The 26534-nt window shown below is 39.9% G+C and overlaps 1 protein-coding gene across 4 annotated transcripts; it reads left to right on the top strand.

Annotated features, from left to right (window-relative positions):
- The first annotated feature begins 2457 nt into the window (after positions 1 to 2457).
- LOC139556527 (uncharacterized protein C14orf132-like) lies at positions 2458 to 23602 on the top strand. Of its 4 annotated transcripts, none has more exons than XR_011671134.1 (4): positions 2458 to 2734; positions 20934 to 21005; positions 22160 to 22927; positions 22969 to 23602. XR_011671134.1 is itself a non-coding variant. In XM_071370584.1 (3 exons), exons 1-3 carry the CDS (start codon positions 2708 to 2710, stop codon positions 22382 to 22384), a joined length of 324 nt encoding a protein of 107 aa, XP_071226685.1. In that variant the 5' UTR covers positions 2458 to 2707; the 3' UTR covers positions 22385 to 23602. The 4 variants fall into 4 exon arrangements, 1 of the variants encoding a protein (XP_071226685.1); XR_011671135.1 differs by having other exon boundaries at positions 2459 to 2734; positions 20924 to 21005; XM_071370584.1 differs by having other exon boundaries at positions 22160 to 23602.
- The last annotated feature ends 2932 nt before the right edge of the window (positions 23603 to 26534 follow it).

Genomic DNA, 26534 nt, shown 5'->3' with positions numbered 1-26534 from the left:
TTACTGAACGGGTGTTACTGGACAGAAGGTGTAGGGGGTCATCAATTTGAGCTACAAAAAGAAACACAGCAGACAAAGACTACAGTCGGGATGAAAAACGATCATAATTGCAGTCCTTCTTGGGCATTGCTGTCCTCTTCCCTCTTTCTGGAAACTTTAAGAATCTATCAACCAAAACAACCAACTCATTCCAATAGAAACCTTTACTACAGCAAGCATATATTCATTAACATCGCAACACTTCCTTTACATTTCCGCCCAATCTGATATTGTATTACTCTGTCGTGTTCCAGTTTCAACGACAAGCCGGATTCTACATGTAAAATCTAATAGATGCTAATCTATTGAGCTCCGTCTCCTACTCTTGGCTAATGATGGTATTCATAGACTCCCTCCCACACAGCTGCCACAGTCTAATGACCAGCAAATTCATGCCCCCAAAGATTAAATATGTTTACTGGGAACAGTTGCTGTTTCAAAAAGGTTCTTCGGCTGTCCCCATAGGAGAACCCTTTTTGGTTCCAGGTAGAACTCTTTCAGATTCCATAGAACCCTCTGTAAAGAGTTCTACATGGAACTCATGTCTGACTTCTCTCTCGCACACACACACACACACACACACACACACACACACACACACACACACACACACACACACACACACACACACACACACACACACACACACACACACACACACACACACACACACACACACACACACACACACACACACACACACACACACACGTTTTTCTGCCTGGAACCAAAAAGTATTCTTCAAAGAGTTCTGCTATGGGGACATTCGAAAAACACTTGTAGGCTCTAGATAGCAAAAAAAATTGTATGACAAAAAAAATGTGAAATGAATCTACTGTAATAACAGATCAGACAAAGTGTGAGTGGTACTTGCAGTCTTGGCAGTATCTAGTGTATAAGCTTGTACAATAGCTCAAGGGAGTGGCACTCGACGGAGGCAGCAATTTATCTACTGTATCTATAAAGCCTCCTGTCCAGACTTAAACTGCACAATACATTAGGTATCTGACTGCAGGACATAGTTGGAATGCTTTAAAAGGTTCTGTAGCAAGTTTTGATCCTCAAGAGTAAATCGCCTTGACCTCAGGTGTGCCAGATGCTTTGGAACTCTGATGAAATATTGATGAGTTTAAAAGATTGTGTGTCAGTGCAATTGTTCTGGTACGTTAACGCACCGGAATTAACAAATCCCATGGCCCAATTTCCCATGGGTCCGCGAGTGGAGGCATTGTTATAATTTATCAGTAGAATATCATTACACAATATGAATAGTTTGCATTGGAATAGGAAATCAGCTGGAAGAGCTGTACTGTTATTCATATTCCATAACATTTTAAGAAGAGGTGGAGTAGGCAAGTGGACATTTACGATGTAATGGCCAAGATGGAAGGTACAGTACTTTGTTCAAATGGCTAGACATAAAACTGTGAACACACTGTTACAGCTCTCATTTGGGTGATTTCCCTGACTGAGAGTTATTTGGCAGACACATAAAATGTAGGCTATTACACTACACTACGGAGTTCATTACCTGTTTTAGGCAAAACGTTTTATGAACTTTATGTTGGCGCCTCTCATCGCTTTGCTATCATAAACTTCCATCCCTTTAAGACATTGCATTTCCTTTTTCTATACTCACAATGAGCTTTGAGTTATTCACAGGCCACATGCTCTTACACGATAAAGTATGGTAACGACTTTAACCCAACACCTACGTTCGGACCTCTTGGCATAACGGTTATGGTGTTGGCTTGATAGTCGCAGAGTTCCGGTCGGGGCTACCCCCTGAATTCACTACATTGGTGTCAAAAGTGGGATGGCGTCTGTGAGGCCATCAAAGAGGCGTGTACACGTGAGAGTCTTGGTACAGAGAAGCGTGGGGACACGCTCTCCCAGGGGAAGGAGGCAATGTAGTGACCTTAACTAACACCTAGCAACCTCAGTAAGAGGTTCAGACCTGTTGCAGTAACAGTTAAGGTGTTGGCTTGACAGTCGCTGGACCCGGGTTTGAGTCCAGGTCAGGGGGCAAAGCATCATTTAGAATAAGATGAAGGATGTCATCCAAAGTGGCAAAAGAAAGAGTGGGGATCCTGAAAATAGACCACAGATACAGTACTTTAAACTCAGACAATAATTTATCATACAGCCTCCTGTGCATTTTACATAGGTACTCAGACAGTGCATGATTAATTGCTTCATGAAATTCGGCGCTCTTTAAATATTGCAAGCTGACATGGTTTCTGAAGCACAAGCTCTTGTTGTATTTCAAAATGCACAGATAAATCTGCTAAGAGTAGGCGAGACAACTCAATTAGACTGTCATAACTACTCTCGAAAACACTGCATGATTGGCAGTTTGTGTTAATATCACTGTAGGCTATTAAAAAGAGGACCAAAGGTGCGACATGATTCTGACTTCTCTCTCCCTCTCACACACACACACACAGAAACACACGGCTGTTGCGCTCTTTCCCTCTCTGTAAGGTTGTCGTATGTTCCAATACAATAGTCGCCTCCTCGGCTACGCCACTTGCATACGCTGTTAACGTTGGCTGGATCTGAGAATGTAGATGGGAAAAACGTTCTAATTACATTTTGGAGAATACTAGGGCGACTCGACACTATTTCAAGATAGTCAACGGTGTACTGTTCTCACACGCGTAACACAATGGATCTCTCATTTATGGCTGCGCAGGTAAGAGTCTGTGACATTATTGGTATTGGTAATCAAGAGAAGTTATGTGTGGTTTCCATGCAATTATCGGCTAATAATTATTAGAACGAATAGGCCAAATGCGTTGTCAAAAGCTTACTAATGTGCAGAAGGTAGTAAGGAGTAAACCCATTCTATATGGCGTCTGTATGGGTTATTTATTTCCTACCGACATACGCACGAAGTTTCTCTCTCTCCGGATGAACTTGATTTTGTCACCAACAAGCTAAAATAACCTTTCGCGGATAAACAGGTGTAAACACGCATCCCACCCAATATCGTTTTTTAAACCGACTGTAATACAACTAGTTGATTTTTTCCCAAATATAACATTTGGTCGATAAGCTTTCGGGAATGATACGATTTTAGCACGAATTAGATTAGGCGAAAGTTATTAAATGTAATGTAATTAAAATAGTAATCATGTAAAAAACATAACACATATGCATACATGTTTTCATCCATTTTATATTGTTTTGTCCACGCTGATGTTCCTCTGATCATCAATGCAGTTCTTATATCTGACTGAGATGCCAGACAACTTCGTAATCAACAGGATAACTAAAGTAATCAAATGTAATCAGCCCAGATGAGATATACGCAATTATAATAGACTTGGAGTTGATCAATATCTATTAAGATAGGCTATTCTAGGTATTATATGGCAGGTTACCATGCCATAGTGCAAATATGTGATTTGCAATGCGAAATGTAATTATCTTGAACTTGTAACTCCTCATAACGACTCTAATAAATGAAACATGACAATAACACACCGGACCATGGACAATGTTTATGATTCACCATGATGTTCATTGCTAGCCTATTTACATTTCTCTGATTTATGAGTGCCATGTCCTCAGGGCTGCACATGCATGAACATTTCTTTTTAGAAAACATGAGCGTCATTAGGGTGGGCAAGGGGAACCCCCCAAAAATAGTTGTCCCAAACTTAGCTTAATTTTAAGAAAACGTAGGCAAACATTTTGTCAATTCAAAATTATGTGCTTCCTCAAGTTGTCTCATATGATCATTAAACTACAATTTATTATTTGGGCATCTTAACTAAAAAAGGCTGTGCAACTGGTTACAGACACACAGAGTGCTTTTAACATACACTATGTTTAACTTACATACAGTACCAGTCAAAACTTTGGACACACCTACTCATTCAAGGGTTTTTCTATATGTTTACTATTTTCTACATTGTAGAATCATAATGAAGACATAAACACAATGAAATAACACTTATGGAATCATGTAGTAACCAAAAAAGTGTTAAACAAATCAAAATATATTTTTGCCAAGAGAGTGCAAAGCTGTCATCAAGGCAAAGGGTGGCTACTTCGAAGAATCTCAAATATAAAAAAAAAATGATTTCTTTAACACTTTTTTGCCTACTACATGATTCCATATGTGTTATTTAATAGTGTTGATGTCTTCACTATTATTCTACAATGTAGAAAATAATGAAAAACCCTTGAATGAGTAGGTGTGTTGAAATATTTGACTGGAAATGTATATTAGACATACATGTTTACATTTTGCATGTTCATTTATACAGTTGTTATTATTCAACATGTCCTCACCTGGGATTTGAACTCACAGCCTCTTGGTTCTTGGCATTCCAATCTTCCGGCTATGCCGCAATATCTGTGTCAAGTGTCAGTTTATATAACTATTCTCTCACCATTGATATTATTGACTTATTTCAGCAATTGTAGGTTTTTCTGTGTAGTTGTCTACTGTTGGTGCGGCATATTAATCTGTTTTAATGTTACTCCTTAATCACTATGATTAATACAATAGTTTTGCTTGAGTGTACCTTTAAAAGAGCTGAGATTTACTTTGAAGTGCAAAGTGTAGCAATGCAGGTGAAATAAGTAATTGACACAAACATGGTTGTGGTAGCAAGAAGATTGGAAGAGGTTGTGAGTTCAAATCCCAGGTGAGGACGTGTAATATTAATTACTGTCTACATGTCAAATATGAAAACATTGTATGTTAAAACAATAGTTCCTCCAAAGGCTTTTTTAGGTAAGTCACATTTTTGAGTCAATTTTAGCAAACACATCGTTTTAAGTTGACTGAATTTCTGCCTGTTTTTTAAAGTTGGAGCTAAGTTTGCGCCAACTATTTGTTTTTAGTTCAGGTAACACTTGGGCCAAAAAAAGAACCCAGTGGAACCAGTTAATAATAATTTGTTGAAACCAAACATCTTACAGTGTGTGGTGTTAGCCAGGTGCCTGATAACTTGGAATGTAGAGAGGTATCAGCTGAATTCTCTTGTATTTAGAGACTTTCTGACAGGGATGAACGTTTTTAAATCCTCAATAAAGCTGACTATAGTATCTCACAAAGCCCAGATTGAATGTGTTGGTCAACACATTATGCAATCAACATACAGATCTTTCAGGTTACTGTAGGGAAATACAAAATAAAGACTGATATTACCGAATCATAAGAGTATAACCATGAGCTAGGACGCCATCATATATCTTCATGTCACCACTCATTCCACTCAACATCCATCCATACAGTACTTATCAATGACACATCCTCAATCATCTGTCAACTACAAAACAGTATTAATCAAGGCTTTCTCTGTTGCTGTGGGTGTTCAGAGTCTAGGTCTGGGAGGTCATGTGTTAGGAAATATTTTGGTGGTTTTCCTCCACAGCTCTAGACAGCTGTGCGACGGTGCGAGGAAGTGATGGCTGTTGGGAGTACGGCATCGGTAAGATAGAGAGGGTGACACAGCTCTGCCTGCCACGTTGAGAGAGCTCTCCATTAGTCTCTGACCTGGGCGCCAAGTTTCTCTGCCTGACTTCTCCACGACGCTCTCTGCTCTGCTCAGTGTAATCTCGCCCTCGATGCCGTGGCTGAAAGGCAGGAGCTAGTCACTTTCATATTAATGCTGGAGAGCCCTCTGAGATGCTCCTTTGCCATATTGGTCCAACATGGGTCTGCTATGACAGAACTTGGTAACTATGCAGGCTTAAGAATAAGCACTAACTGCCTCAGTTTCTCACGTCCTACTCTTATTACATTACTCCTATTCTTATTACATTACTCACATTCTTATTACATTCTTATTATTACATTTCTCTCTTCTGTCTCATTATGCCTTCATACACAAAAATATGCTGGGTTAAAAACAACACATCGCTGGTTAAATAGCGGACAGAACACACGTTGGGTTATTTTTGACCCAGCCAGTTGTGTCATTTAGTTGGGTTATTGAGCTATGATCCACCGTGTCAGATCAGAACACTGGAAGCGTGGCTTAGTAGTCGCGTGGCTTTCGGGTCGTTATTTTTGGTCCCCGGTGAGAGTAAATGTCATTACGGTTGATCTGTTTTGTAGTATTGTCAAACGCATTAAGGGTGAGCACCGACACTTTTGTAGCTTAATGAGGCTTACACAAGTTGAGTTCCTCAAGTGCCTATGCATATCACAGTGTTGGGATAGTTACCAATTTGTTATGATATTTAAATAATGTTATTAATTGTATATTTAAAATATGTAATGTGCAAAATTATTGAAGGGACTTTTAAATGTGCAGTGTACAAACATTACATGATGAACAGGAACGACATTTACTCCCACAGGTGGCCAAAAATACTTATCTTAAAGCCATGTCCCCAATAGGCCATTCCTCCTGAAAATAACCTCTATAGTTTAAGTCTGTGGGGGGGGGTCTACTAAGCTAACATGTGGAATTGTTTTAAGATGGTCATATGAAGGATCATTTAGATATTTGATTTGGAATTTCAGGATCCCTTTAGGTATAAAAACAAATATTTGATGAAACATTGAATTTGGCCTTACTGCTATTAGCCCATATTAGCTATTAGCCCATAAACATATTGAATAACAGCATCATACATGGAAAAACAAAACTAAAGGAATTTTGTTTTTAAAGTGTCTGTCCTATATCTGAGAGATATAAGAAAGATTAGGAAACTTTTTTTACTGGTAGTGAGGCTTAGGGGCATCCTAGAACAAAACAGGGGTCACAATCGAGGAGTCATAATAGTTTGTAGGCCACCGTTCAGATGCTACAGACGTGCTTATACACCTGCTTGCTGTTAGGGGTTTTAGGCTGGGTTTCTGTACAGCACTTTGAGATATCAGCTGATGTACGAAGGGCTATATAAATACATTTGATTTGATTTTGATTTGATTTGATTCATGAGAAGACCGATTTTCGGGATGACTCATGGTCTGACAAACACCGCTGTAGCTCTGCCACCTTTAACTGCAGATGCAGAAGGCTGATATTGACGGATGCAGTGGATTGATTTGCAGCCAATGCAAAAAATATATTTCTTAATATATACAGTATATATATATATATATGATGTCTTTAGCTTAAACAGACACATTTTTATGGGGATGTTTATATTATGCTAGTTCGATGTTCATGTGGCTGCTGAAATTGACTAAAGAGTGTTAAAAAATACCCATCTGCTGGATCAACCCAGCATGAAAGTGAATAATAACCCAATTGACTAACCGTCAAATAAAGCCATGTTTGGGTAATCCAAAGGCGTGGCCTATTTGGGGCATGGCTTTCAGATAGTTATTTTTGGCCACCTGTGAGAATAAATGTATTTCATATTCGTCATCAAGTTTGTACACTGCAAATGTTTATTTTCCTTCAATATTTGATCACATTACACATTTTAATGTGACATTTTTTTTTTTTTTAACAGATTTAAATATTATAACAAAGTGGTAACTATACCAACATTGTGATATGCATAGGAACTCATAATCTTGTGTAAGCCTTATTAAAGATACAAACCTGTCTGTGCTCAACATGTACTGACAATACAACAGAACAGATTAACTGGAATGACATTTACTCTCAAAGGTAGCCAAAATAACTATCTGAAAGTCACGCCCCTACTAAGCCACGCCTCCAGTATTCTGCTCTGACTGGGTGGATCATAGCTCAGTAACCCAGCATCAACAACCCAACTTATAGAAAAAATTAGTTGTTTGGGACCCAACTGGCTGGGTCAAAATAACCCAACATGTGTTCTGTCCAATATTTAGCCAAATTGGGTTGTTTTTAAACCAGCATTTTTTAGAGTCTTACCTGTCCATTGGAAACCAGAGAGAGAGGGAGCAATCATCTGGGTCGCACCTAAACTCATTACGCTGTCGGTGGTATAAACAGTCTTAACATTTACTGTGCTTTCTTTACACATTTTTCTCTCTCTCTCTGCTAGCCTTAATCTCAAATAGGAGCCACCATGTAATGAGTCCTAATGTTTTGCCAAGTGACTTTACTCTTAATCATATCCTTCATTTTGTGCCCTTGATGCAAATTAACCGTGGGCTATATTCCTTTTACGTTTTGACAAATGATGAAGGATGCTTGAAGTTTGCAAAAAAAATAATCATATAATGTTCATGATTGCAATCAAGATTTCCCATTATTCCTACTTAAGCCATTCCGTTTATCTCTTGCCACTGATACCGATGCTTCTTTCAACTCTTATTGAATTTCTCCTTTCTGTTTGGCCACTGCTTATGACATTTTTATTTTATACTCTCAACTAAAGAGGAATAGTTATACTGCTTGTGCAAGACTCATGCTGTGTGTGTTATATGTCACATACACTGATTTTAGCATCAATCTACTACATTCCTTTTTTCTATTTCATTCTCTCATACTATTCTATACATCCTTGGTTTTGATCATTAATGTTGTCTGTTACTAAGTTAATTTACAGCACACATCAGCTGTCAGTAAGTGAGATGCTTGTGAGTGGCTTCCATAGATTTGTAGAGGGTGGTTAGGCTACAACGGGTACTGAAACAAAACCCTATCTGAAAGGAACTGATAGTTAAGATGGCTGTGGCTGCAGAACCCATGGATACATAGCTGATCAGCCAGCCAGCCAACCAGCTAGTGATGGTTATAGTAGACATACTGTAAGTGCTGCCTCTGCTGGATCTACACATGCTATATGCAGTGGTGGAAAAAGTGCCCAATTTTCATACTTGAGTAAAAGTATAGATACCTTAATAGAAAGTTACTCAAGTAAAAGTGAAAGTCAGCCAGTAAAATACTACTTGAGTAAAAGTCTAAAAGTATTTGGTTTTAAAATATACTTAAGTATGAAAGTAAAAGTATAAATCATTTAAAATTCCTTATATTAAGCAAAGCAGACGGCACTATTTTCTTGTTTTTAAAATGTATGTATAGCCAGGGGCACACTCTTATGTTTAGTGAGTCCGCCAGGCCAGAGGCTAAATTTCACACAAGTACTTTTTGTTGTCAGGGAAAATGTATGGAGTAAAACGTTTTAAAAAATGTAGGAATGTAGTGAAGTAAAAGTAAAAGTTGTCATAAATATATATAGTAAAGTACAGATACTCCAAAAAACTACTTAAGTAGTACTTGAAAGTATTTTTACATAAGTACTTTACACCACTAGCTATATGGGTGTGTGTACAGTAGGATCAGGAAGTGGTCTGTCACTTCTTGGCCCACTCGACTGGTCACCAGATAAAATTGCTTTTAGACCTTGACACCATCCTCCTTATCACACCAACCAAGTGCTTGTCTTTGGGTCTAAGCTACAGGCGGCAATACAATTTTCCTCAGCTTAGCCCAGGGGTGTGTCAGAGTGCATGTACTGTAATTAGCGGGGCGAGAATGATGGCTTCTGGCTCCCAGCTCTCCACTAGTAATGTGCCATGCTCGAGCTAGCTGGCTCTCTCTGAATGGGTGAATTTACAGACAAGGGGTGAAATATTGCGGGACGGCAACAGCTATTCCGGGTGGGGCACAAGCGCCCTGTGTGTGTACAAGAAGCACAGAAAAGATGAAGCATTTGTGAGATCTTTCTTGGATTATGACTGTTTCTTCTCAATAGACTGCTGAAACAGTGCATGAAAGAATATCTGATCAAGCCATAATGATCTGAATCAGAGTGACTGGAGCTATGGCAAAAAGAGATCAGCATACACTGTTAAACCAAGTGTTTAAGACACATAACTAAACACTTTTCTGTAGCACTTTTTAAATGCGTCAAGGCATTTAGAATATCAATGAAAACTCGTCACAGTGTTTTGATTGTAAACACAAGAACATGTTTATTTGCTGTTATACTTTTTAAACATATGAACATGTTTATTCAACATAAGGCTTTTAGGTTTCAAACACTAAACGCTGGGGGTGTTATTTCAACACTGTAGGATGTAAAGCCATATTTCCATAAATGCCTTTTGAGTGAATGTGAGAGATACCCACCCATTACTGTGTTTGTTAGTAGTGATGTGGAAATGAAGCTTCCTAAAGCATTGAACTCTTTCCAGCCAATTGTGTCGAAAATAGGTTTATTACTTAAGGCTTTGATCAACACAGTGTACACTAGTAGCACCTGCTGGTCAAAAGAATGTAGAGCATCCAAATGATTATAGATGACGTCCCACACGGTGTATTGTGTGCAGAGTAGCCTTTTTGTCTTCTACCGGAACCAATACCAAACCAATCAGGTGGTTGTTTGATAAATGAAGCTTCGGACGTCATTGATCATGTGCTTCTGATAAAGTGGTACAGGCATCGTTACACTGCTTTGAAGTAAACTGCTTAGCAATTTTGATGCATGCCTCAGAGCTCCGGTATCAAACCTAACATCCCTATTTGTTAGTGACAGAGACATGGTTGTTGAGTTCAATAACTTCTATTCCTGAAGCCTTCACCAAGTGACTGTCCAAGTGAATGTGTTTCAATTAAAAGTAAACCCGTTACAAAGACATACTTTTCATAAGGCCTTTAGTTATGGCCTAGCTATCCTCGATATTGTGGTCTGAAAATCTTATTGCAATCCAGCCAGAGGAAGGATATCCAAGAATTTGAATATGTTTTATCACACCTGCAATCAGAATGAGTGGAATGGAATAAGAATATATACATTTAAATATATGGATGAGCAATGACAGAGCAGCATAGCCAAGATGTAATAGATGGTATAAAATACAGTACATACATACGAGATGAGTAATGCAAGATATGTAAACATTGTTAAAGTGGCATTATTAAAGTGACTAGTGATCCATGTATTAAAGTGGACAATGATTTCATGTCTGTATGTACTGTAGGCAGCAACCTCTCTGTGTTAGTGATGGCTGTTTAACAGTCTGATGGCAGTCCTAACACTGATCTGAGTAAAAGGCATGGCAAGTCATACATTTCGAATGACTAAATATACTCTAAACAGGACGATGGGAAAGTAAACACTAGTGTTTAAAATCTGAACACTTAGGAGATATAGTTGTTCTGGTTAGAAACTTACTGGAAAAGCGGACTATCATGTTTAATCTTGCATTCTAAACGCCTGTGTTTAAGATTAGAACACTTATAGATGTTATATTTAGTCTCAAATGCTAATTGAAAACATGAATAAAATTGCACAATGAGCACTTGTTGTCTCTCAAATACATCGTTACAGTTGTTGGCTAGCTAGCTTGCAAATTATTCCCATATTAGCATTGACTTGGAATCAATAACACCTCAAAACAAGACATGGTATCAAGAACAAGATGAAACAAGCTGAAACGAGCCACTTACCATTGCCCACATGGCAGTTTCTTGTCATTTTTGCTAGCAATCTGGCCATCCAGAATCACAACAACACAATGACGTCTGCCCCATGGAAGCGCGCACATCATTTTTGTGACGTTGTTAGCTAGCCCGTCTATTGGCAAACCTAAATGCCTGACGTTTACGTTTTTAACACTGATGTTTATGTTATAAACGCGTCACATGTTTCAATGGTTTTCCAGTGTATTCTGTAGAGAGGGTGATTATGCTGATATCCAGGTCTCACGATGCCTCCGCGTGTAAATAAATGAGGATGTACACCCATAACGCTTGTAGGTTGTTTACCCTGTAGAGAAAGGAAATTGGAGTGCTAATGAAAATGGAAGTGTGGGATGCCATAGAGTTAGTGAGCCATTACCTGTAACCAGAGGGGGCCTTTCTCTCCAAGCTGCCTTCACAAGGAAGCATCCAAAGCAGGGTGCCCTATTTCCAAACTTAATCGACTTAAACATTTCTTAAAATATATTTTGGCCCCTATTCCAGGCATGGTCAAGTTAATCAATAGGACTGTGGTCATACATTAGAACATCTTGTTTAGTCATCCGTCAATCTTCTATTCCCTGTTAATAGCAATGCGCTGTGAATGAACAAGCATGTCCATGACTTACAATATTTAGCCTTACAAAGCAGAAGGAAATGGCTCTCTACCTTAATTGCACAGAAGTGCATCAGGCAGTAGTTCTATTTTACCCCCATTAACATTACCAAATGTACATAAAATAAATGAACTGATAATACAAAAAATTCAACAACCATTGCAAAACCATCCTAACAACCATATTTTGAGTTATTAATGGGCACTGATAAATTTTCACGAGTCATGAATTCTCCAGGGAGCGCACAAAGGGAACTTAATGATATGGATGTTGGGTCGGGGATGTACATTTTCTTCAAAGGATCTGCGATATTTGATGAGTGCAGTGATTTACTGCGTTTATAATCCATATACAGTATTCTGTTATCTTTTTTCGACCTGATGAGTTAGTATGTACATCTAAATGAAATGTTGCTGGTCCAATGTTCCCCAGAGGTGACGATTTGTCAACGTGTTTTTTTTGTAGTCTGTAGTTATTATTGAATGGGAAAAATCATTATTGATTGACTAAATTGATTCACATTATAATTCATCATATTTAATGTATTCACTGAGACATTGCGTTTTTTACATTCGGACCTAATGAAGTGGAAGAAAAGTTCATCTTTGTTTAAAGACGATATTCTTCATTTTTTTTATTGTGTTGTAACTACTGAACCATTCAATTGTGCCCTTCTAAGGTTATATATTGCATCGTAAAGGCTGTGTCTGACCTGGTGTCTTGCCGGAGTCAGAGGTCCCCATTCTACCCTGGTATACTACAGTAGAATCCATGCTGTGATGCAACTGGTCTGGGGACAGTGATTCCACATCCTGTGTAACTCATCATCACCACAGCAGGGGTTACTTCCAGTGCCTCAAACAAACATAGTTCAGGGTGTAGAGAACAAACCCATTGCCCCATACAGTAGTCCTGCTCCTGGTCTATACACTGGTCATAGAGTTCAACTCAGACTTACTGGAGGGCATCTATCTGCCCAGTGACTCATCATGAACAGTATGATAAAAGGGGGCCAAGGAGTACTGTAAGGAGAGTCCTCTGTATCACCCCTATAGCCCTCTGCACTGTGGAACGCTGTGAATTGCTATTGTAGCAGCAGTACCAACCCAGAGAAGGGGCCCATCCCAAATGGCACCCTATATAGTGCACTACTTTTGACCATGGCCCATAGGGCTCTGGTCAAAAGTAGTTCACTGTATAGGAGATGGGTTGTGTCCCAAATCGCACCCTAAGAGGATTCAAAAAGGTGGCCACATTCAGTTCTCGTTCACTCCTGTGTGTAATGTGTTGACTATAGTTGTTCTAGTTGAACTTGAGGTCTGTGGTGTCATGATTCAATGACATTTCAAATGCAAAGCAGAAAACTACTCAAACGTGAACTGTGCTGGGTATGCGCCACATCTGAGGAATAACAATCAGTTAAATCTTTTCTCCCTACGTATCTCTCTATTAATACATACACAGTTTGTTACAGAAAGTCCTGGCATATATGCTTTTTCCCACAGGGGCTATGGCTGCTATCAAATTCCTTCAGTGCCACTTTACTGAAAACACTCCCTTCTCAGGGAAATTGGAAGCTATCGCTCGTTGGAAAAGTGTGTAATCTAATGTCAGTCCAAAAGAGTCTCTCTCTCTCTCTCTCTCTCTCTCTCTCTCTCTCTCTCTCTCTCTCTCTCTCTCGGTGTTGCTCCCCTCGGGACCCAATTTTAGGTGTTGCTCCCCACAGAACCCAATTAGTTTAGCTATTGAGACTAGTGAATAGGTAACTTATTGTGACTATTGTTGTCTAGAGGCTGTCTACACTCCATGACTACTCCGTATGACTAGGGCTGTTACGGTGACCATATTACCGCCACACCGGCGTTCACAAGTCATGACCGCAGTCAAATTCCAGTGGCCGTTTAGTCACAGTAACTAGGCTCCTCCAAGCTCTGATGCTGCTGATGGTCATTAGTGGCCTACCAAACTTGCTAACTGACTGGTACTCAGCACTCTATTGTCCCTCTAATCACTCTGACATGAATGCAAATGGAATCAAACATCTAATCAAACACTTCATGAGAGCCCACAAGCTCCTGTTGTGCAACATTTCTATAGGTTGTGCAATTGAGTGAGAAAACAGCGTGGTATGTTTCCATCCTTTATTTTGGAATAGAAAAACTTCAAAGAACAAAACAACAAAACGAACAAACAAAACGTGAAGCTAGAATAATGCTAACAGGCAACTATACATAGACAAGATCCCACAAAGCACAATGGGGAAATGGCTACCTAAATATGATCCCCAATCAGAGACAACGATAAACAGCTGCCTCTGATTGGGAACCATACTAGGCCAACATAGAAATAGAATTCACCAAGATAACCCACCCTTAATCACACCCCGACCTAACCAACATAGAGAATAAAAGCTCTCTATGGTCAGGGCGTGACACCTGTAGCCTAGCCCATAGGCCTATATGTTTTGAGGTTTGTATCACAACTAAAGTGGCCAAATAACTTCTTAAAATGAAGCACATTAATCCACTTTACAACAAGTGTTGAGCCTAACTGGCATACATAGGAGGCGTGTGAGTTTCAAGTTTGGGGAAGAGAAATTTCAACATAAAAATGCGCCTTTATAATGAGCATGACATGCATAATCGCATTTGCGGTCACTTTTGAGAATTGTGTTTTCCCGCTAATTGATTGCATTTTGGAACATCAACTATTCCAGACTATGTTTGGAATATTTTTTTTTCAGACAGAAGGACAAGTTGACCAATAAAATGGGTGAACTTTTGTACTCTGGGGTATAGTAGATTGACATAGGCTAGTGATTGTGCTGTTTGTTAGGCCTACTCAAATGTGGATAGTTATTCCAACATCTTCAATATGCGCCTCGGAATTCGATAAGGACGCAGGCAGTTGCGTCCCTGTTGTGTCTGTCTTCACTTGTAGCCTGTGAGAAAGCCTGAGATGCCGTGAGAAGGACCAGATCCCTTTACAGGCATTGTCTAATAAGAATTGAGAACATCTGAGAGAGCCTGGAGAATGAGAGGTGCTTTGGAGCATGCAGCCGGGAGAAGGGAAATATAATTATTATATTCAGCCCAAGGGCACAACAGCCACTTGCCGCAAAAGGCATATAGTTTTTTAGGGGGCATTATGGCCACACAAAAGGGATGCCACCGCGAAATTCGAGTCATTGTTAAGTGCTTGTCCAATTGTGAATGAGAGACTGAAACAATGCATATCATTACATTAGAGTCACATCATGCAGCCTTAGAATGTATAAAAAATTAAAACATATAGCCCACCATTTGTATCACAACTAAAGTTACATAAATAACTCTAAATTAAGCATATAGGAGGACCTGTTTCTTTGTTAACCACTCAACACAGAATAGACACATGTGCACACTCCCTCAAATCTTTTGGAGAAAATATCCTTTCTATTTTATTGAACTATGTTCAATTGTATTCTTCGTACTATAAAATAATGTAAAATATTGTCACAGAATTTTAAGCAAATATTGTCAGCAAAATGAACTAGTGTAGCCCACAGCCATATGGCATAGCCTGATCAGGGCCTAACATAAGGACAACTCAGAGTATGCCATTCTGTTCTTCTGAAATAGACTACATTTTCTTCATATCATGTTTCTTTAGACCTGTCTAATATAAATAATGGATATCTTTTGATGGTGTAGGCTATATTACATGGATTTATTAGACTTTTAAAAAGTTGACGTTCCAAAGGTCTGCATCAGTGTCTTGTGGACTATGGGTGGAAGCCAGAAGATGTTAATTAACGGTCAATTACAGTGAAACCAGCAGTTATTTACTTGACAATCACCTGCTGACAAAATGTCATGACCGCCACAGCCGCCGATATGACATTGTTTATTTCTTCCCAAACACAACTCATATGTTGTAGTTTCTAGCAAGAGATTTCTTTGGAAGACATTTTCTCAGTAAGGTACATAATGAAGCAAACACATTTTCATTAGCTTGTCGAGACTGTTGATGTACAGTCTTTATGTGATTATTATTCAAAGAAAAACGTGCATGTGCCGTTGTGTGTGGGCGTTTTGTTGCTCCCTTGTTTCATTGTGTGGCCTGGGGATGAATGGATAAATGGCCTGTTTGTGTGTGTGTGTGTGTCTGTTTGCGTGTGTGCGTGTATGCATGTGGGTGTGTGTAAGGGCATTTTGTTATTCCCTCCTGGCATTGTGTGGCCTGGGGAGAAATGGATAAATGACCTGTGAATGTCCTCACACTAAGCAGCCTGTTTCCTGTAATGTAGCCCAGTGGATAGCGTTACATCACATGAAGCCCAGCCCCAGAGGGGCGCTAACGCTATCTCTGAGATCCCATGCCCCTCTATATGATTAACGCATCACCTGGCTGCATACTACAGTGAAGACTCACCCAGGCAGTGAGCCAGCAGGAGTGGACTAATCACAGCATGAAGTCCCATGTCCTTCATGTCGTGGTTGAATGATGGGCGTCTTGTTTAGTTTGCTGGTTGGCCACCACTGTTACAGGGATGTGGTTAGCCCCACTCTGAGCCCAGACACACACTTTTAGGGGAAATTAGTAGTGGTGGGCACCAAAATAATATTGATAATTCAAAATAATTCAAAATAATTCAATATGAAAATGGTACCGGGCAATTTTTGTATTTTATTTAACCTTTACCGGCGATATCGTGATAGCATGTCATATCGTGATAATATTGTGGCATATAATGATATGTTTTTATTCTTCCTCCTTGTCTACACTTTTCAAAAAAACTGTTCACGTTTTCTATTTTCCTTCATGCCCATAAGACATTCTCATCCAGGGACAGATAGAAAGACGGCGAGGAGGTCTAAAGAGAGACCAGAGGGAATCATGGTAAACAAAAATATTAAAAGGGGCATGCAGCAATGATAGGCCAGTGATTAGTACAGCCTTGTGTAATTCTTATAGAGCCAAGATAGAATAAAAGAAGAGCTGGGCCCAGGCAGGCACATAGTACTGTTACAGATCTGAGCTGGGCCCAGGCAGGCACATAGTACTGTTACACATCTGAGCTGGGCCCAGGCAGGCACATAGTACTGTTACAGATCTGAGCTGGGCCCAGGCAGGCACATAGTACTGTTACACATCTGAGCTGGGCCCAGGCAGGCACATAGTATTGTTACAGATCTGAGCTGGGCCCAGGCAGGCACATAGTACTGTTACAGATCTGAGCTGGGCCCAGGCAGGCACATAGTACTGTTACAGATCTGAGTGATTTGGAACAAGAGAAAAAAATCTAAAATAGCTGGCTGATTCTGTTTTGCCAAAGATTCTCCATCGTCAGGAGTGTGATGGCACTCAACCAGACAGGCTTGAGAAATGGTAACTCGCCAGATATTACTTTGTAATGTCAAATTGGTTGCATGTTCCAGCATTGCTTTCCATGCTATACTCATTACGTTGAGGTAGGCTGGATATGACCTGAGGAAAATACCTTGTCTGTGGATTGTGGAGGCAGAAATCCAATAATTGCAACACATATTCCAAATGAAATGGTAGGTCGTGAACTATGCGAAATAGTGTAGTCCTTGTCACTGTACCTGAAGATGACAAAGTGTCCTTTGCTTGATTTGCATAGAACATGTTACCGTAGTAACAGAGTTCACTGAGAGACATGGAATGAGTTCGTATCCATAAATGTACATAGGTCAGGATACAGCAGGTTTAAATGTCTAGTCTGTAATAGCATACAGGATATCAATGTCTATATGGGAAAATAGTGGTAAAGCTCAGAGTTGTATTGTGATGTGAAGCAGGGGTTTATAGGTATTGGACTCCATATTCAAGTCCGTAAAAAAGTAAATGAGTATACGTGGGCCAAACTTGCTATACGTGTGCATCCATGAACCATCCAATGACCCTGTTTTTTACTAGATTGAAGTGTTTCACTTTATGTTTTGTTAGAGAGGTATATCATATTGGTTTCTCAAGTTGTAGACATTTGTATGCCTTTTCATTGATGGGTCCTTTTTGTTTCGTGAGAGAATAAGAGGCAGCTATGAGAGAGGTAGTCGTGACTGATGCTGTGTGGACGTTTCAGAAGCATGTAGTATTCTCAACCTGTTGAAAATAGCATTATTTTACAGTAATTATAGCCTTACTTATTTTTTCTGTAAACACATGGGACATTTTCTGTAAATACATGGGACATTTTCTGTAAACACATGTGTCACGTTCCTGACCTATTTTTATGTTATTTTGATTATGTTTAGTTGGTCAGGGCGTGAGTTGGGGTGGGCATTGTATGTTGTGTGTGTTTGGTTAGTCTATGGGTGTTGTATGTGTATGGGATAGTGTTTGTTAGGTTGTCTAGTTATGTCTATGGCTGCCTAGATTGGGTCTCAATCAGAGACAGCTGTCATTCATTTGTCTCTGATTGGGAGCCATATTTAAGGTAGCCATAGGCAGTAGGCTTTTGTGGGTGTTTGTTTCCTGTGTCAGTGTTTGGACCACACAGGACTGTTTTGAGGTATGTCACGTTTGTTGTTTTGTAGTGTTTTCTTGTTATTTACATTAAACATGTACAATTACCAATCCGCATCTTGGTCCGATCCATGCTCCTCCTCGTCTGAGGAGGAGAACGACTTTGACAGCCATTACAACATGGGACATTTTCTGTAAACACATGGGACATTTTCTGTAAACACATGGGACATTTTCTGCAAACACATGGGACATTTTCTGTAAACACATGGGACATTTTCTGTAAACACATGGTTTCCCTGCTTGGTTTGTATGAATAAAAGCTTGATAATGGCCTGGAACATTACCATAGGAGTGCACAGTAGCCTGTAGTTAATGTATGATATTGGCAGTGTGTTTAGGAGAAGAGAGGATAATGTCACTGTTGCTACCCATTGTCTCAGTAGTCCATTTGTACGAGAGATGGATTATTTTGGGATACCAGGGGAAATAAGAGAAAGTGCACTTCACAGGTGAATAATTTACAGTTGATGGAAGTGCTCAGTGTCATTACTATGCTCTATGTCCAAAGTGGGCATGTGAGTGCTCATTCAGTGGTTCTGCTAAGCAAGCTTTGGGATATTTAGTCTGTACTTGCAATAGAATACAAAATGTTACATCCCTTTTCTTCATGCTGAAACCTCTGGCTATAGGACCGAAGATCATTTGATGAACAGAGAGTGCCATGACTGACAACCGACTGGAGGCTTATTTGAGGAACTGACTGTAGAAACATAAAGACGTTGACTGCTTCTGACAGTTGCGTTGTAAAGGGGAATCCTAAAGTGCTCTCTAACACATATGCTCCTGTCCAGGCTGTAGGGTTGGAGACAGCAACTCATTTACAGGAACTATCCTGAGACTCATATGAGGATATGGTTTGTACTCTGTTGATGTTCACTCCTATGGAAGCTCTTTTGAAATGCTTTGTTTTGTTTTTAAAAAACCGACAGATGTACAGTGTTCTTTGTGCTATCATACTGTACTTCATAAACTGGGTGGTTCGAGCCCTGAATGCTGATTGACTGACAGCCGTGGTATATCAGACCCTTTACCACGGGTATGACAAAAATGTATTTTTACTGTTCTAATTACGTTGGTAACCAGTTTATAATAGCAATAAGGCACCTCAGGGGTTTGTGGTATATGACCAATATACCATGGGTAAGGGCTGTATCCAGGCACTCCACTTTGCGTCGTGATTAATAACAACCCTTATCCGTGGTATATTGGCCATATACCACACCCCTCGGGCCTTATTGCTTAAGTATACTACAACAAGTGGTCGTATATGAACATAAAATGTGATGTCTTTCACTTTTCACTTTCATTATGTGAGGATCAGCGGGTATCCTAACAAAATATGACGAGCATCAGAGCAACACAATATATTGTGATGGGGAAGAAAGAACTGACTAAAAAGACCAACTGTACTCTTGGATATTTACATAGAAAGGGATTGTGACAGTGACAAAGAGCAAATGAGTGCAGAAATCAACTGAATTTAGTTAATAAATCCAGGTCATCTAGTCAGGGCAGTACCGAGGCTCCAGACCTTGCTATCTTGTTGATCTCTTAATTATTGTCTCAGCTGTGATTTAGCACAGTCTACACTGGGAAACCAATATGCAAGATCCATTTGTTCTAGCCAGAAAGCGATTTCAAAAAGCCGTTATGGCGGTGACAGGCACCTCTATTACCCTGAACATAGCACTTTAATGGCTAGTTGGAGAAAAAAACGTGTGTAATCCGATGCATGAACAAATGAGCATGTGGGAATGCCATCGCTCATTTGGACAGAGCGGTTTGTCTGCATAGGCACACTGACTTGTTCCTTTGAGGAAAGGTGTTTGGGGCAGTGCGTTGTTGTGCGCCTTAGTGTTTGTCAGTGTGCACGTGTATGACAGTGATTTTTAGCAGATGCAATAAGGAGCAGTGATTAAAAACAACACTTATGTCTTAGTTACCTTGTAAAGTATTTATTAAATGAAAGTTTTGACAGCATTGAATAGCAATCAAGCAGTCGAACTCTGAGTGACACATTGGAATTGATGTCCAGTCCACAAATGGACAGTGTGTATTCCATTACCAGACAAAGTCAGCGACAGTCAGCTTTGCATTGGTAAACAGCTTTAAATGAACATGTTTGAGGAACAATTTGATCATTTGTTCACATTCCCCACTCCTGTTTTAAATGGTTTAAATCTTCTCTGAACAACAGAATGTGCTGGGCTGATTCTATATACAGGTCAAAGATAAAAGGGAAGCTGCTTGAAAGCATAATTTCTTCAATGAGATGAGTTCTTTATTTGAGGGAAAGTGTCTTTGACAAGCTTTTTTACATTTCAATGTATAGAAGGAATTGTTTACCCTACAAGTCTATAAGTTTGACATGTAAGTGAATTGTCTCTTAATTCCTCTCATTTCATGATCTGTGAGGTGTGAAAAGATGGCGCAGTCAGGTGGAAACCTGAAACAGACACATCTACGGGACACTCATCACAGCCCTGTCCTTGATCAGGTCTCTATGTGACATTGTCTGTCCCTTTATTGTACCCCTACTACACAATACCCAAACTCTGTTTTTCATTAGTTTGCTATGAACAAACAACACATCGCTATAGGAATCAAAGGAAATAAGGTACTCATATTTATACCTTTATTTAACTAGGCAAGTCAGTTAAGAACAAATTCTTATTTTCAATGACGGCCTAGGAACAGTGGGTTAACTGCCTTGTTCAGGGGTAGACGACAGATTTTTACCTCGGGGATTCGATTTTGCAACCTTTCGGTTAATAGTCCAACGCTCTAACCACTAGGCTACCCTGCCCTGGCGTACTCATAAAGGATCTCAGACTCCATCCCTTCTTTGAGACAATGTTCACAAAATCTATTTTGTATACTCTATCTCTTAACCTCCATTGAATATTTACTTTATATGTGACAGACTAATCTCCACAGAAGGGTTTCAAAAATACAGGTAGCAGCCTCATCACGTTAGAACACGTCTTTCACCATTGTACTCTAATGAGAACAGACCTTGTGTCAGATTGGTCATTTGCTGCTATGGTTGATGCTCTACTACGGACTGTGTTGTATAGGATACAACTGTGTGAAGGAGAACACTTTTCTTGTCCCACTGTCATATTTGTGGGGTTTGGCTACCTGAACACAGCTCATATATTCTGTGTTATTTTCTGAGCATAGTTGCTATCCTCTTCCCTGCTGTAGATAGGTATTGAGATACTGCATGTATGTTCTGAATGTGTATGCGTAAGTATAGGAATATGTAGGTTCTATACTATCGCTGGAAGGCATTCCATTGGCAATCCAATAGCTTTATTGTAGATACATTTCAGTGAAAAAGTTTTAAATGATTGCTATAATCTAAATATGTGCTCCAATGGCCTATTGGAATAGCTTCACCTTCCAGATAAGGGTTCCTCATTCACAATGAATCAGAGCCATTGCAGAAATGTTTTCAGACTATTTACTTAATATTGGAAAGGAGATAAATGAACTGAATATTCAATGAATATCCCAAGGGAGAAGAAGATAAGCCACTGGACTATATTGATAGGGAAGGACTGTTTCGGTTTATACATAAAATGACGCTGTGCAAAGTTCAGATATTTTGCCCAATTTGAGTTTAATGGACTTCCTTTTCTCTTTCAGTCTGTCATGGCGGGGGCCTTCATGGACTCGTCACCCAACGATGACTACAGCACGGACCACTCCCTCTTCAACTCCTCAGCCAGCGTCCACGCGGCCTCCATGGCAGCCCATGACCAGCCGGAGAGGGAGCCCATGTCCCGCGACGCCATCTGGCTTTGGATTGCCATCACCGCCACCATTGGGAACATTGTGGTCGTGGGAGTGGTGTACGCCTTCACTTTCTGAGTGGTGGGAGCCATGATAAAGTGTTGCCAGCAGGAGGAAGTTGCTGCACAAGATATTTGAACATAAGCTCAGAAACTTGGGAGCGACATAAGCTCAGAACTCCACAGCAGCCAATAACCACTCTGAAAGGCTACACTGATACAGAGGAGTGAATGATTATTGCATTGACATCTTGTCCATGCTTTTGAAAGACAAGGGACAAATACAAATACAGAATTGAGTATGTGTAATATGTTGGTCATTTTCCTGCAGCCAGAGGTAAAATTATGAAATATTGTGTACATATGTTCTGTTGATTTTACGTAAAAATGTTAACATTTCTGATGAAGCTTTAAATATTGAATGGACTCTAGAAAATAGTATACAGTGATGTATAGTCTACTCTGAATAACCTCTGAGCTAATTGGTCAATTCTGAAATCACCGAAAGGACGTACAATATTCCTACACTGAAAATCAAAACCTTTGTAACGAAGCGTTTGGAGATCATTGTATGGAAAGTAACACTGATATGTTTTTATCTTCAAAGCATTACTCCACAGAGGTTACTGTGGAGTTACTGGAGTACTGTATTACTCCACAGAGGTTACTGTATTCTAAAGACATCTGCCCAAAGCTAGGAGTTTATGACAAACATTCTAGAAACAGAATGCCTAATGACTGACCTAATGAAAATATAGTTCACCTGACACTATCGGTTTTGGATCAAGTAAATCTAGTTCTCCCCTTTTCTTCCTAAGTGAGCCTTGAGTGCTGAATAGACAATCCTTTCCGAGCAAATTCATATATCAAAGAAAGTATGGGTACACTAACTCTATTTCCCTTAAACACCCCTATCAGACCTCAAATCCATATAAATGGGATATACGATTTATAGAAATTGATGTTCACCGTGACCGCTTGTTATTTTTGTTTCCATTCTGTTTAGCAATCCACATTTCACAGATATTTACATGTGGAAACCAGATTCATCACGCTTAGAACTCACTTGGATCCAAGCCTCTTGATGTGACTGCTGTAACCATAACCATTTTTATGTCGGTCTGAATGTATATTTGGATCTAAGATTATCTTTCTTCCTCTTTACAGTCGCTCAATACATTGTAACCCAAACTGCATTCCAAGCCAAATACTCAAAGTATAAACGCAACATGTAAAGTGGTCCCATGTGTCATTTGCTGAAATAAAAGATTCCAGAAATGTTCCATATACACAAAAAGCTTCTTACTCTCCAATTTTGTGCACAATTTTTTTTTACATCTCTGCTAGTGAGCGTTTCTCCTTTGCCAAGATAATCCATCCACCTGACAGGTGTTGCATATCAAGAAGCTAATTAAACATGATCATTACACAGGTGCACCTTGTGCTGGGGACAATAAAAGGCCACTCTAAAATGTGCAGTTTTGTCACACAACATAATGCCTCAAATGTCTCAAGTTTGGAAGGAGTGTGCAATTGGCATGCTGACTGCAGGAATGTCCACCAGAGCTGTTGCCAAATAATTGAAGGTTCCTTTCTCTAACATAAGCCGCCTCCAACGTCGTTTTAGAAAATTCGGTAGTACGTCCAACCGGCCGCACAACAACAGACCGCGTGTAACCACACCAGCTCAGGACCTCCACATCTGGCTTCTTCACTTGTCGGATCATCTGACACCAGCCACCCGGACAGCTGATGACAATTAGGAGTATTTCTGTCTGTAATAAAGCCCTTTTGTGGGGGAAACTAATTCTGATTGGCTTGGCCTGGCCTGGCTCCCCAGCTGTGCCCATTCATGTGAAATCCATAGATTAGGCCCTAATGAATTGATTTCAATTGACTGATTTCCTTATATCAACTGTAACTCAGTAAAATCTTTGAAATTGTTGCATGTTGCATTTATGTTTTTGTGCAGTATCGTTTTAATGAGCCCCGGATGAGACAAGAGCCAGTTGCCATAGCGATGAATCTCTATGTCCCTCTCAAGAATGCAGTGTTTCTCGTTCCCAGTGCAGCACACCTTTTTATCTCTCCCTAAACTCCCTAGCAAAACTGGCTAACACACACATACAGCTGTCTCACAAAACGCTGGGTACATTTCCATGCACAGGCATGCACAATGTCCAAATGGATTATGCCCTTTATGTAGCCTCTTTACAAGTGAACATCACATCACACATTAGCCGATACTCGTACATAAATGATGAACAGAGATTTTATAAGTTGAATGATCCTCTTCATCTGTTAGCATTAGCCTGCTTTACTCCAGAGAGCCAGCATAGTCGTCTTCTGCTTTTGCTGTCTGCAAAAGGGCACAGGGTGAGACCCAGATGCAGACACGGGAGGCAGATGGTTTGAGTCTCTGATATTTATTAGTATCCAAGGGGCAGGCAAGAGAAGGGTCGTGGACAGGCAAAAGATCATAACAAGGTCAGAGTCCAGGAGGTACAGGGTGGCAGACAGGCTCGAGGTCAGGGCAGGCAGTATGGTCAGGCAGGCGGGTTCAGAGTCAAGGCAGTCAAGGGTCAAAACCGGGAGGACTAGCAACAACAAAGAAATGGAAAAGGCAGGAGCACAGAAATAACACACTGGTTGACTTGACAAAACAAGACGAACTGGCAACAGACAAACAGGGAACACAGGAATAAGTACCTAGGGACTAATTAGGAAAACAGGTGACACCTGAAGGTGGGTGGAGACAATCACAAAACAGGTGAAACAGATCAGGGCGTGACAGTCTGCCCTTTGTGCACATTGATGTTAGCGGTGAGATTCGTACCCCGTTACTCACCAAACAGGGGGCGTGCAAATCTCCAAACCGCAAAGTCACTCTCTAAATTAAAGCAGCCAGACAGTGAGCTGCCCATTAGGTGTAACATGGAGGCTGGGAGGCTAATAAAATGTCAATAAATCTCTGATGTGTCCCTGCCTGCCACACCGTAGAGCAGGCCCGAGGATGTCAAACACACTGCATTAATAGAGTCACTGTTTGGGAACAGTCATTGTCTGCGTCCCAAATTGCACCCTATTCTCCATACAGATGCCGGATCTTAATTTGACCCCTTTCAACTCAGGAGGATTTGAATGAATATTGAATATTTAGAATCGCTGCCAGAGGGCAGCTGGAATTGGTGTTTGTAGGCTATACAATAACTTAGGTTTCATGTACACAAGGCGTCAGTTCAAGTAGCCTTTTTACGTGCAGGCTACAGAATTCCTATGTGGATTATAACAAATGAACATATGTGTAGGGGTAGATGTATTTTTCATTAGGGGAAATCTTAATACATTATTTTATTGTATGTTTAAGACAAGCAATAGGTTGAAAAAAATTGTTCATACCTCAGTGCCTGTGTGGTCCAGTGGTTACAGCTGCTGACCCCAGCACACATATGCCAGTGTCAGCATGTGTTTGAATCTGGCTCCCTGCCTTTTGGAGGAACTAGCACTTTTCTAGTTACTTTCTGTACTTTCTGAAGGAATTCCATTGGCTTTCAAAGTTGTCCATCAAACCCAAGGATTTCTATTTACACTAGATGACTGATAGGGGGCGCTGTGTTGAAGCCACCGCACCTCCATCTTTGCACACCCCCGCCGTTAGAAAAAAATATTTTAGAAAGAATAGAAATGCATTTATTATCGTCTACATTCATTTTTTCACATTTATTCTGTTATAGACACCTTAATGCATACTTTTGAATTATATTATGTGAGCTCAACATAAACAATAGAAATAAAAACAAATATAACAATTTTCCTTTAATTTTTTTTATTTTTAGGTTTCCAATGTTACTGTCCCCACTACAAAAAAAAATCGTAAATAAATGTCATTTTGTCTTTGAAACATTTATTTTAAATACTGCAGATTTCCATTAATTCCTAAGGAGTACCGACCGGTGACTTCAAAGCCTCTCAATGGCCAATACATCAGCAATAAAGGGTTTATATACCTCATTGGTCAAACCCTGTGTCTCCATCTTGCTGTGAAGCGCACGTCTTCACTCCTTTCCTTTCTGTTCCTTTTTTAACCTGTGAAATCCCGTTTTTTACATTTAGCTCATTAAATTACTTCACTAATCAGTGGAGATTGAGCAGGCAAGCTAGTTGGTTACATGTGTGATGGACAGACAAGTGTATCCTATGGCGCAAGATGTGACTGAAGTTTAGCAGGT

Source organism: Salvelinus alpinus, chromosome 27 (genome assembly GCF_045679555.1).
Source record: "Salvelinus alpinus chromosome 27, SLU_Salpinus.1, whole genome shotgun sequence".
NCBI lineage: Eukaryota > Metazoa > Chordata > Actinopteri > Salmoniformes > Salmonidae > Salvelinus > Salvelinus alpinus.
The sequence above is the reverse complement of the archived record's forward strand: the minus strand, read 5'-3'. Positions and strand labels throughout refer to the sequence as shown.

Coding starts and splice junctions, on each gene's coding strand:
- LOC139556527 (XM_071370584.1), top strand. CDS start 2,708: ATGGATCTCTCATTTATGGCTGCGCAG. Junction 2,735..20,933: donor TCTCATTTATGGCTGCGCAG/GTAAGAGTCTGT, acceptor AGGTGTGAAAAG/ATGGCGCAGTCAGGTGGAAA. Junction 21,006..22,159: donor ACAGCCCTGTCCTTGATCAG/GTCTCTATGTGA, acceptor TTTCTCTTTCAG/TCTGTCATGGCGGGGGCCTT.